Source organism: Odocoileus virginianus, chromosome 14 (assembly GCF_023699985.2).
Source record: "Odocoileus virginianus isolate 20LAN1187 ecotype Illinois chromosome 14, Ovbor_1.2, whole genome shotgun sequence".
Classification (NCBI taxonomy): Eukaryota; Metazoa; Chordata; class Mammalia; order Artiodactyla; family Cervidae; genus Odocoileus; species Odocoileus virginianus.
Genome location: NC_069687.1, coordinates 65,589,111 through 65,601,962, shown reverse-complemented (window position 1 = coordinate 65,601,962; position 12,852 = coordinate 65,589,111). Strand labels below are relative to the sequence as shown.

The 12,852-nt window shown below is 40.4% G+C and overlaps 1 protein-coding gene across 2 annotated transcripts in view; it reads right to left on the bottom strand.

Moving 5' to 3' along the window:
* Positions 1–461: 461 nt before the first annotated feature.
* Positions 462–12,852, bottom strand: part of LCP2 (lymphocyte cytosolic protein 2) — a 47,349-nt gene continuing 34,958 nt past the window's right edge. For both annotated transcript variants that reach the window (XM_070476850.1, XM_070476849.1), the window contains exons 15-21: positions 11,818–11,830; positions 10,989–11,118; positions 9,505–9,554; positions 6,216–6,307; positions 5,533–5,610; positions 3,195–3,350; positions 462–1,216 (exon numbers count right to left, since the gene is read on the bottom strand). In XM_070476850.1, coding sequence (XP_070332951.1) covers positions 1,094–1,216; positions 3,195–3,350; positions 5,533–5,610; positions 6,216–6,307; positions 9,505–9,554; positions 10,989–11,118; positions 11,818–11,830 — 642 coding nt within the window. In that variant the 3' untranslated portion in view covers positions 462–1,093. The remainder of the gene's footprint in view (positions 1,217–3,194; positions 3,351–5,532; positions 5,611–6,215; positions 6,308–9,504; positions 9,555–10,988; positions 11,119–11,817; positions 11,831–12,852) is intronic.

Sequence of the window (12,852 nt, the reverse complement as noted above, 5' to 3'; positions counted from 1 at the left end):
TGTGAAGTTTTCGTCTTGTAAAATTGCTTACTATTTTTTATTAAATGAGATATGTAAATTAAAGAAAAGAATTGCTTTGAAGAATTTATAAAGCCTTTTGGGGAAGGGTGAAGATAATGGCTTTATGACAGATGGCAGGGGGGATAAACATAGAAGAAAGGTATCTAATTGGAAAGTCTTATTAAACTTTTCCATGTATACAGAAATTGCTATTTCATCTTCCCAGGAAGACGTTGATAAAAATCACATCACTTGATACTTTTGGAGTTGGGTAGAGGTGGAAGAGATAGGATGAGGATGTCAGATGTGATGAAATTAAATCGGATGTATTTGATGCCAAAGTCTCATTCTAAATTTAAAATGTTTTCTTTTGGTATTTGTAGCTTAAATTTGCTTTAAAACAGGAAAATAATAGCTAAATAATTAAATAAAGTCAATAAGTTCTTTTAGGAAGCAAAAAGTGAAGCAGAAGGCAAATTAATTTTAATTCTAGGAAGTTATTCCAACATGCATTTATCTTTTTCATAAAAAAAGTATACAAAAAATCCCCACCCTCCAGCAAAAACATGAAATAAGAAAGGATGAAATGCTTTTGAAGCTTCTTAAATTATTGCTGCCAAGAAACTGAATTTTAGTAATTTTCAAATTATACATATAAAATTGATGATTGCCTTTGACTGACAAAGGATTGGCTAGTTAAAAAATCAGTTTCATGTGTTATCAAAATCTGTTACCATTTCAGTGTTTCTAAATTTGCCCCTAATTGTTTCTATAGGTGTGCAAACTAATGTACTTGGACATGGGTATTCAAAGATACACATGTTTTTTAAATGAATCATTACAGTGCACTGTTAGACTTCAAGTGTGAACATTATTACTCATGCACTTTACAAACATTGAAGAAAAATAAATAAATTATGGGATATTTGACAGTCTTCATTTCAAACACTTTCATAAGTAAAAGGACAAAACACTTCTGTTCATGTTGAAGGGGTTCAATTCAGTCCTAAGGGTTTGGCCGCTCACCCAGGTTGACTGATCTTCCCATGGTGGGACAGAGGCAGGAGGAAGGTTCATTTGCTTGGCTAACTTGCTAGGGATAACCTGCAGAATACGTTAACGTGCACTGGTATCTGGAACCTCGGTTCTTTCCATCAATAAGCAGAAGCGGCATTTTTCTGAAGTAGTCGATAATATCTGACACAGACAGAAAGTCCTGAAAGAGTCAACATAGGAAGAAAATCAGCACTGGAATGTAGTATGAATTTTGCAGGTTTTTTTTTTTTAATCTGCATAATGTCCTACCTCTTATACTATGAGGATTATCAGTCTATGTAAAATTTGGCAAAGATTTTGATTTCTGCTATGGAACTTTGAAAAAAATTCCTCACCAACATTCAGCAAACTATGGATAAAAGACATAGTATGTATTTATGTATATGTGTTTTTAACTTCATGTAGGGAGTTATATATATTATATACGGAGAGAGATAGAGGGAGAGTCTAATTATGATAGCTTTACCTTAGGATTGTTCTTTTTATTTTTTATTCAAATATAGTTGATTTATAATGTGTTAGTTTCTGATGTACAGCAAAGTGATTAAGATATATGTATATTCTTTTTCATATTGTTTTCCATTATGGTTTATCATAGGCTATTGAATATGGGGCCTCATCATTTATCTCCCTCTTTTTCTTTTTTTTTCTATGTACAGTAGATAAAAGTTTTATTAGACTGCAGAATGTTGTTTCATGGAAATTAAGATAAACATGTTTCACACAAGACATTTTGCCATGAAGTGAAGTGAAGTTGCTCAGTCGTGTCCGACTCTTTGCAACCCCATGGACTGTAGCCTACTAGGCTCCTCGGCCCATGGGATTTTCCAGGCAAGAGTACTGGAGTGGGTTGCCATTTCCTTCTCCATATCTCCCTCTTTTTCTAAGGACACCAATCATTGGATCTCAGGAGGATTGTTCTATTTGTGACTTGGTTTTGGGTTTTGTGCCCTCCTTTAAATCACTAACAATGTTAGGAGATATAGGAATCAGGAGGTCAGACAGCATCTCTGTTGTCTGAAGATGATATCTGTAGTGTGGCATAGTCATGCCTTCATGATATCTGCTGTGTCCCCGCTGCCACCTCCACACTCACAGGAGTTCTGTAGCGAGTCCTTTCACTCATCACCTGTATCACCCTTTCCCTGAGGGCCAAACTGAGAAACCCCCATCCGTACATTTAGAAATGCGTCAGATGTTCCCGAGGTACCCCAGACAGAGTTGCACACTTCCTCCAAGACTACTTTTCTAGGTGCCTCCCTCCAGGGCAACGGCAATGAGTGGTTTGCATTTGTGTGTTTCCACACAAGACCAGTAGAGATCCTGGACAGCAGACATCTCTGCTTCTACGGGACCTATGCAGCTCTACCCACCCCGAAGCAGTGATTCAAACATATGACCAAAATCATGTGTGTCTTCTACTGGCTTACACAATCATAACTTAAAAATATTTGGAGTGAAGTAGAAAGTTATGGGTAAGTTGTGTTTCCTTCTGGAAATGTTTGATACAGCTTATCCTCCTCCTGGAACTTTGAACTTAAAAAAACACATTTGAAGCATTAGGTTTAGCCATAGTTTCCTTTGCAAAAAGCAACCCTGAAAGGTTTTCTTTACACAGTTCTCATTACTACCCCCAAAGGGACTAGTATACACCTTGGGGAAACAGAGGGAAATGTTTTTGGCAATTTGCACAGCTTCATTGGCCTAACCTCCATTTTTAGGGAGAAATGACCCAAGTCATTTTTCCAAATGTTCATTTAAGACACGGCCTTATAAGTACACTGTACCCTTACATCAAAATCATGTCACAGGGGTGACTTTAACTCACTTCTGAGTCATAGAAGGACTTGTGTTTGGCACTATCTAATGATATTTTTAAGTTAAACATTTTTTAAAGTTACACATGTGATTTTAGACTAGTTGGAATAAAGATGTAAAAAAGACACTGTGGCAGAGGTAGACACTATGAACATTTTATTTCCTTCCAGTAAATGCAGGGTTTCACTAACGCAACTGAACTCTAAAGTTGCCAGGCAGTACGGCCCCGAAAAGAAGGCCACAGCCAGGTTCCGGGCAGGTAGTGTGCAGAGAGGCACACGCAGAAAACTGGGGGAAGCGTGACAACCTGAAACCCTTACCTCTTTCCCTCGGAGTCCAGTTCCCAACAAGTAAACTTGGCTTTCCTCCTGATAACGGATCTGGATGTTGTAAACTTTATCTTTGTACAACACCATGAGAACATATGGATTGGAGATGGTTTTTTTAGAGCTGTCTCTAACCAGGAAAGTGCCATCCTAAAAGCATAAATTCTCGTTATTCGGGAAGTAGCAAAAGTCAAAAATTCTGTTGCCTCTAAGAGCAGCAGACAGTCCTCTAGAGATCTGGAAACCCACCACTTGACAATTTAGTGAACAGTTAGTTCCCCCAACAGCGGTAATCCCATGTGTCATGGATTTCTTGGTTGTCAAGAAACAGGCAGCAGAGATTATATTGGAGAAATTCCTAAATTTCGAAAAGACCTCTTTGAAGTCTCTCAGTGAAAAAGGAATCTCTTTTACAATAATAAATCATAGATGGCTGAGTGGATACAGGGCCAGCAAAATAAGGACTTTAGTGGTCAACTAAAGGTATCTCTTCCTGCTCCTGAGAGTTAATTCTATGCACTTTCTTTCCACGGTAAAAGTCAGAATACACCCAAATACCTAAGAAATGTACCCATTTTAAAACCTCATGGTGCCCAGATACTGCGTTTCATCATCAAATACCTGAAAAAAATCCAATGTGTATCATCCTTTTTTCTTGATGTTTACCAAAATAGTGTGGTGATCTGTCCTATACTTTAAAATTTCATTTCATAAATTAGACTGCATAATATTATAATAATACCATAAAGATCTAATATTAACATAGAATGAATTAGGAAGAACTCCTTTAAATTACTCCTTCTTCTGTGTATCGAAATCAGGATGATCAATTTGCAATAATGGCTTTCCTTTGTTCTTTTTTCATTCCAGCTTGAATGAGTAAATTCTAGTCAAAACATCTCTGTTAAATAAATATACCTGTGGATTCACAGCTCTGGCTTCACTTTGGAATTTCAAGTTTTGAAGACTTCCAAAGCCCACATAGCATCCCTGACTAATTAAGTCAGAATCTCTCCAGGTAAAATCAGAATTTTTTTTTAATGCTCCGCAAGTGATTTCAATATGCAATCCACTGGTGGTCCAGTGGTTAAGGATCTGCCTGTCAACGGGTTCAATCTCTGGTCCGGGAAGATCGCACATGCCTCGGAGCAACCAAGCACGTGTGCCACAATTATTGGGCCTGTGCTCTAGAGCTGGGGAGCGGCAACTCCTGAGCCTCTGTGCCTGGAGCCTGTGATCCGCGGCGAGAGAAGCCGCGCAGTGAGATGCCTGCACGCCGCAGTGAAGAGCAGCCCCTGCTCACCGCAACTGGAGACAGCCTGAGCAACAAAGCCCAGCACCGCCAAAAATAAATAACTTTTATAAAAGATGGGGAGATGGACATTAATCGCTTCATATCATTAAAAAAAATAAAAGTGCGACCAAGCTTGAGGCTTGACTTTTGTTGTAGTCTCAAGATATGAAGAATGTGAAAGATGAAGGATCTTTGCCTTCCCATCTTTGAAATATAGGTTTAAGATTAGTGTTCAGTACTGGAAGACAGGAAATCTGGTTTAAGACCCTTAATATTAAATGACAATTAGAAATTTCTAGGGAAAAGGACAAAAAGTTGCTGTTGTCTGTCTCAATATGGGTTCCTCCACATTGATATGGATGGAGATTGGGTGTCAAGAGGAAGATACAACTAGTAAGATGTTGGAAATTTGGGGGAAAGAGTTTCCTTTTGGTGCTGTGTGGTTCCTGTGAAAAGATGGACCGTTTTCATTAATAAAATCTCCTAAGATTCCACCAATCAAATGACTACCTTAATTTAAATTTTTCCCAAGGTCCTAGGAGTCATTGCTGTGGACATTACTAGGTGAGAAGCTGGCACTAATTGGTACCCTTTGGTATAACAGCATGAATGGCACCCAGCAGGATCCCTAGCCCATAACTGTATGTTCAGTCTGTCTGACTCTTTGAGACCCCATGGGCTGTAGCCCACCAGGCTCCTCTGTCTATGGGAGCTTCCAGGCAAGAATACTGGAGTGGGTTGCCATTTCCTCCTCCAGGGCATCTTTCTGACCCAGGGATAGAACCCAAGTCTCTGTGCCTCCTGCACTGGCAGGCAGATTCTTTACCACTGCATCCCCTGGGTTTTGTTTTATTGGATGATCTATCCAAACTGTAGGAAGACAGGTTGTAAAACTAAAACTCTGTTGTTACTTGAAAAGCAGCTATGAAAAGCAAGCTTGAAGCCAGTATCTAAAGCCCATCATTGGTACTCAAGAAAAGTCAGTCCCATTTCTTTTCTTCTATTTATACTTAAAAAAATGAATTTGTAGCACAGTACCTGGTTTATCTTTCTAAGAGCCGCTTCTGCTTCTGTTCGGGTAATATAAGAAACATACCAGTCTTCATTTAATGAATTCTGAAAATGTAAATTTTAAAAAATGGAATAAATTTTGTAGTTACATAAGTAAGAGGGGGAAAAAAGCCTCCAAGTAATCATTTCCATAAATCACCACCTCAGTTCCATGAAGTTTGAAACACTTGTGTTATTAACTTTGAATATAGAATCATTCAGGTGGAGCTAAATAGAAGATATTTTGTGTGAACTGCTTTTTATCATATACTCATTCCCAAGGCAGAGGTGAATAAGCATTTGTAGATAATGGAGTCTCTAATCAGGAAAGATTTAGATGTAATAATTTCTTCAGTTTAGTATAATAATATATTTAATGAAAAACACTGGGTTAATGAGCAGTTAAATGACTTGTGCTATGTCATAAACTAAGAAACAGATGAAAAATAGAATTATTTTTCTCACTGTTTAATGTGAAACACACATTTGCCATTGGAAGAGAAACGTCAAGGAAAAATAATGTATTTTTCAACTGAATTCTCCTCTCAATATTTTTCACTAAAAAAATAAAGACTAAAAGAAAATAAAAGTATAGGAGAGTATTCAGTGGGAGATTCTGATGATTCATTTGCTGGGGTAGAAATAAAATATGAACATATATGCCTTATTACCTCTTCTTCCCCGGGGGATTGTGATCGATGCTTGCTTGGAACTGGCGAGAAGTTCCTGCCTTCCACTCTGGGAAGTGGTCTGTTGCTAGAGCCTGTGAAAGTATAGCATTTTGAATGTTAATTTACTTTAAGCAATTTTTCTCTAGTCATAACCCATCACTGCACCCCACCCCCCTCCCTGACAATGCCCTTGTAGTTGTTCCCAGCAGTTAACATTTCAAGAAACCATAGCTTCCAAAATATCTTTCACTTGTTCAAAACCACAAGGGCTGCTCGGGCCCTATTCGGCAGCCACGCTAGTGAAATCCTGAGACACTACGCTGCACATTTGATTGTTTGCTTAATTGAGCACGTTACATATATACCAGCAAGTGGTAACAATGTGGAGGTGAAGGTAATTATGTTCTCATTTTCACAAAAAGAAATGTGACTTACCCAAGATAAGGTGAAATTACCTTGAGAATATTCTTTGCTTTCAGAGCCAGAGCTTACTACCTGCTGTTCTTGACCAAATTTCTTACAGAAGTAGAATTGTTAGACTCACATAGAAGGAGGCCCTGACAATATTTGATCCATCAGGAAGTCTGGGTTGGAGTCTGTACATTACCCAGCACTTGTGCCTCACCTTCTCTAATGCTTTTTTTCCTTGTTGACAGTTCCATGAAATTTTTCAAGAGAATGTGTTTCCATCTCAGGAAAGGTTTGATTATGTTGATTTGCAATTGCTAAGCTTGTCTCTATATGCCAGAACAGCTATTACAGGCTGGTAAATTCCATGAGTTGAATGTTCTCTTAATAATTCATGCATCATTCATTTGTTCATTCAACAGATACTTTTTCAGCACTGCTCTGTCCAGGCCCTGATTAAGGCACCTGTGTACACGACCTTTCATCCTCACAGCAACCCCACAAGGTGGGTATTATCTTCTTTTTGAATATCATGAAACAAAGGTCCAAAGAGTCTAACAAATCATGAGTCTTAGTGGCAGGGCCAGGACTTGAACTTGTGATTCCCAAATATGACTGTGCAAAAAAGAGAATTCCAGGGGGACCCTGCATTTAACAAGCACTCCAGTTGGTTCTGCACCAGGTCTGTTACTTCATCTACAATACACCACAGAAGGGTAAACCACCTGCCCCAGGGTCCCTGAGAGGGGAGAGTTTCTTGAAGAGTCCAACTCTTCCTAGTCAGGATTATTCGAGATGCAGATGGGGCTAGCCTGAGCTGCTGATCTTCCTTCTTAAGGCTCCCAGTACCTGAACAGACCTTCCCCATGCCCACCTTTGCAATGCAACATGCAGGCACTTTTCTAATGTTGGTTGAGTGAATGAAATCTAGCTATATGAGAAAGTCATGTAATGAAGGTCTATAGTGCATGGCTGTCTTAGAATTGAGGAATTATTCTCTACCTGCATCTGCAGGTCAGCACCACAGAGTCACTATTCATGACAGACAATACATTACTTTTCATTGCAGTCACCCTCCACCCTTAATATCTAGATCCTCAAGGGAACTGGGACAGGTTTTTAGCCAATATAAAGCACATCCTTTATCTTCCTGACCTTGGGGCAGCCAGTGGGTTAGACTGAGGACCAGGTGTCCTGGCACTCTTAGAAGAAAAGGGATCAGTGTTGATTAAGGTAGTAGAGTAAGCCCGCTGCATTCATGGCTTCCACATCTGTGAATTCAGCCAACGACAGGTTGGTTCAACCAGTGGCTTAGCCAAATCTGTGAACGTGGAACTGTGGATGTGGACGGCCAACTGCGCTACATCATTTTATACAAAGAACTTGAACATCCTTGGATTTTGATATCGGTGGGGGTCCTGGAACCAATCCCCCCCTCCTGTATTAGAGGGATGATTATATTTAAAAAATAATAATAAATAGCCAACTATTTATATTAATAATCTCTACCACCAACTCATAGAAGCAGGGGTCTATGGAATTTACTTTGGGAGATATCGCTGTAAGTGAAGTGTCTGAAACTCAGATGCCGAGACGGACCAGGCAAGGAACGCAAAGTAGGTTTACAAAATAATGAGTTGTGGCCACTGACGGGTGGGGGTGGGGGGACTGTGGAAACCATGTAGTGAATGAAGACACTGTGTCCTAAAATGCTTAGGAAACACTGAAAATATAGTGGGTTTCATTGGTATCAGCAGTAGAATCTCACACATATATGGCATGGTGTACCCAACTAAATGTAATAGACATGCTCCTGAAGAGTCTACTCTTAAGTGAAAATTTAAACTTATTAGTTTTCTGTTTATAACACATACTAGTGTTCCTCCACGTGTACATGACTACCAAAAAAAGTGTTGTATTTTTTCCTCACGGAATTTTTAAGTCTTAAGTCAACCTTTAAAATTTTCACATTAAAAGCCATATTTCTATTTTTTCTTGAAAAAGAAATCAGAAAATCTGGTAACACAAGATGTGTTTCCTAGCATGAGGAAAAAAAAATGTTTCCTAGAGTTGGGTGACTCTCCATAGTCATTTGACAGTCATTCAACAAACATTTTAAAGTGCTTACCATGTGCTAGTCACTTGCAAGTCTTTACGGATAAAAAATAAACACAGCTAGTCCTATCGTGTAGGCCTTTGTTTCTATTTGAAGTGGTCCATGAGCCAGCAACAGCAGCTGGGAACTTGGAACTTGGGAATCACATGGAAACTTGCTAGAAATGCAGAACCTTGGGTCCCATCCAAGACCCACTGATTAGAATCTGCATTTTAACATAGCTCCCAGGTGATTTGCATGCATTTTAAAGTTTGAGGACTCTCTCAAGAAATACTTATCATGGACACCCAAAGGAGGTATTATTAAAAAATACAGGTCTTCAGCCAGACTTACTGTATCAGAATCCTGGGGGCTGGGGTCTCTTAATCTGTATTTTAAACATGTTCCTCAACTAGCACTACAGGTTAGATTCATTATAGAAGTCAAAACTACAGAGAAAGCTAGCACTATCCTAAGCATCAGATAAAGACAGCAGGGAAGAAAAGTCCTGTGTGGGAAGATAAAGGCCATGGCCGCCTTCCTGTGGAAGAGAGAGAGAGTGTGTGTGTGTGTGTGTGTGTGTGTGCGCGCTGTTGTTGTGTGGAGTATCCTCTCACTACAGCACCCTTTGGTACACTTCAGAAACTGAAGTGCTGAATAAGGAAGTACTGAATGAGGAAGTCAGATGCTTTTAGGAAACAACAGAACTTTTGCCAAAAGACTTTGGGACATCCATTCATGACGGCATATTGGCTAGAGTAGGCCACTAGAGCCCAGAGTACAAACCTTGAGAGAAGTATGGTGGCAGGGAGGCACTCTGCGAAAAGTTACAGTTACTGTGGAGACAAAAAAAGGACAGATTTTAAGTCGGGTTGGGGTTCAAGGGTCAGAGATGGAGCCTGAATTGGGGAAATGCTGCTTCTCTGACTATTACTTCTCACCGCCTCCCTGAAACCATGGGGGCAGGGCAAAAAGAAGGAACTTGTTGAACATACTTCACTCCTGTCTGAGGAAGACCGTGCCAAAGTCTAACAAGCTTTTCAAGATGAAAAACAAAAGCAACAAGAGAACGGTGTAAAGAGCTTTAAAAGCTACTTTAAAAAAGGAAGCAGCAGTCTGAGGACTCTGAGTCTGGAGCACGACAGACGTTCTCTGGGAGAACGCTTCCTTTCCGTTAGGAAAATATATTCCATGGGCATGTCGTTAGGGATGGTGAATCCCAGGGGCCCACTGGTCTACACGGAGCAGGGAGGGCGTGATAAACAGAGGGCTCGGCCGGGCTGCAGCAGGCAGAAAGTGCATCTGCGGGGACAGTGGCGGGGATGCCCTGAAACTCTGTCTGCTCCACGCTGAGCGGCATTTTCCCCACCCTTTAGGCCAAACTTTCTATAGGCCTGCTCTGTTCGGAAATCTCGTGCGAGTGGTGTTTTGAAAGAACGAAGGATAGGGCTGGGCTCAGGGTGGGATGAGGTGGCATAAGAAAGTGGCAGACGTGGCAGAAGAAGAAAAACAACCAGAAGAGTGAGAAGAAGAAGCAGAAAATCAGAGCAAGAGGCACCCGGGGTACATGAAAAAAACTGGGAATCCTTCCAGATATCTAGCAGACCGGAAGGATCTTGCTGGTGGGTGAGTTTCCTTCCATCCTCAGGGGAGGGACTAGGCCTCTCCCTTTGGGTAGTAAAGGAAAAGAGGAGCCCAAAGGCTGGTGGGTGAACCCTCGGGGGTGCCAGGAGACAGCCTGAGGGCTTATTTATGAGACATGCCCTGAGTCTTCCCCCTGTCTGTGCCTCTCCTGGAAAGCCTGCCTCCTCACGGGCCCTGAGAAACACTCTTGCTACTGAGAAAACAGACCTGCTGGGGACAGAGCCCATACACTGACTATTCCATGTCTGCTAAGTGCAAGGTGCATTGGATGGGTGGTCGCATCCAAGATGGAGGGTGAACTCCAAGTAATTAATTGGGCTTCTTGAGTGTTTGTTTCTTTGTTTTTAACCTACAGAGTTAAAAACATTCCCTGCTTCCTGCCAAAGAGTCCATTCTGTCTGGGGCCATGACATCCTCCCCAGGCACAGCACTCAGAGGACAGCAGTGAGTTATACGTGCATTTGTGCATTCTTCATGCTCAGTCTGGCTTTCTTTCTTAAGACCCAAAATGTTCTGACCCTAAGACTGGTGGCTTATTTCTTTTTTCCTCAACCCAGCTGACATTAGCTCAATATCAGTGGCCCCAGACGTCATGCTAGGTCAGAACTGAATGGTTCAGCACACACCTTTCTGAGAAGCCTCCAGATGAGTGAGTTAATGGGAGGGAGTTCTTGGGCGATGGCTTCGTAGATCTTGAAGGGAAGGTGTTGGAGGTCATGGGGAGAGGTGCTGGCTGGGGCGGAAGTCTTTGATGTACTTTAGAGGAAAAGAAAAAGGAAAAATGGTCAGATCCAAGAGTCACAGGAACATACATCCCCCAAACTACTCCCTGGTTAGAAATAGCTAGTGTAAAGGGAGATACAAAAATTCAAAAGATCAAATGTCATTAGGAAGTGGTGGGGTGGATGCCCACCACACAAGGTTTTTCACATGATTTACCACCTCAGAACACAGGTTCAAATGCTGCCATTAGGCATCATTCTCCATAGTACACTTTTTTTTCATTTTTGAAATGTTAACTTGGCAGAAAATTGTCAGTTAGAAACCATATGAATTTCAGAAATGATTCACAAGTTTTTTTTTAATGAAAGACAAATTTTATGCTATGTCATTCTTAAACGGTGAGTAATCCTTTACCCAAATGCATTAGAGAGCTTAAATACTGGAATGCTGTCTATCATACTGTATGTGTGATTTTCAATTTTGCTGTACTTAGTAAGTATTAATAATTTGCACTGTTATGCATGAACTTAGCAGTTCTCTTTGGTAATCCAGCCAAGTAATTCCATTTTATTATAGTTATACAGTATACCAACTGGCAAACATATGCTTAATACTAATTTTACAATTATAATGGATTCTACAGAGTTTCTATACTAACTAATTCCATCTGAATCCCTGAGCAGAAAACTAAAGGAAAGGTTACAAGTCGTAAGAAAGTCTTTCTAAACATACCATCATCTTCATCCTGGTAGGGGGAGGAAAAAAGAGATATTAATTTATCATCAAAACACAATTTCTCAAAGAAAAATGCATTTCTCAATCATAGAAATGCCTCTGTTTTCTTTCTTTAGCAGTTGTGTGTCTCCACAATAAAGGTACTGTGGAGAACAGCAGAACTTGCTAAATAATTTATGATTCCTTAATACAAATAATCATTTAAAGAAATTCCGATCTGAAACAGTCTTTATATACTTAAATAGGTTCTGAAATGTCTAAACGGGCCTAGAGATACTAATAATGATGATATCTACTATGTCTCCCAAAGATTCATATGCAATATTTCATCCAGTTCTTCAAGCAACTCTTCAAGAATTTAACATTTTCATTTTACAATTGAAAACACACTGACCAGGAAGCTCGCCTAACTTGCCAAGGGTTACAAAAACTGATTCACACCTAATCCCTCTGACCCAAAGCTTAACCTTCTCTGGGTCTTTGCTTTGTATTGACCACTCTGGTTCAAAGCACTGCAGCCTTGTTCCTCTGTCACCAAGTCGTGTCTGACTCTTCACAACAACCATGGACTGCAGCATGCCAGGCTTCCCTGTCCCTCACCATCTCCCAGAGTTTGTCCAAGTTTATACAGCCTTACTGATTTGAAAATAGCTTCCAAGGTGTGTCCACTCGGTTCAGCACATTTATCTTTAGGACAGCCTTCTGAAATAGATAAGGGAGGGGGCTCTATGTTCTGCTCCTTAGATAGGAAATGATGTTCAGAGAGGCAAAAATAATTTTGCCATTGACTAGTAGACCAGAATTGTCAACCTGGACTTGTTAGGCTAGGACAGTAGTGATGAACAAGCACCCTCCTCAAGTGTTGTTGTGAGGATTAAATTAGTTACTACTTGTGCCTGGTATATTTGAGTGCTCTATAAAATTCTGTTATTCTTAGTCCTACCATTGAGATGAGGCAAGATGGACCATAGCCAGAATCACTCATCCAGGTTGGCCAACTGGGAATGAGTCCTAGCAAAGGGCGGCATAAAT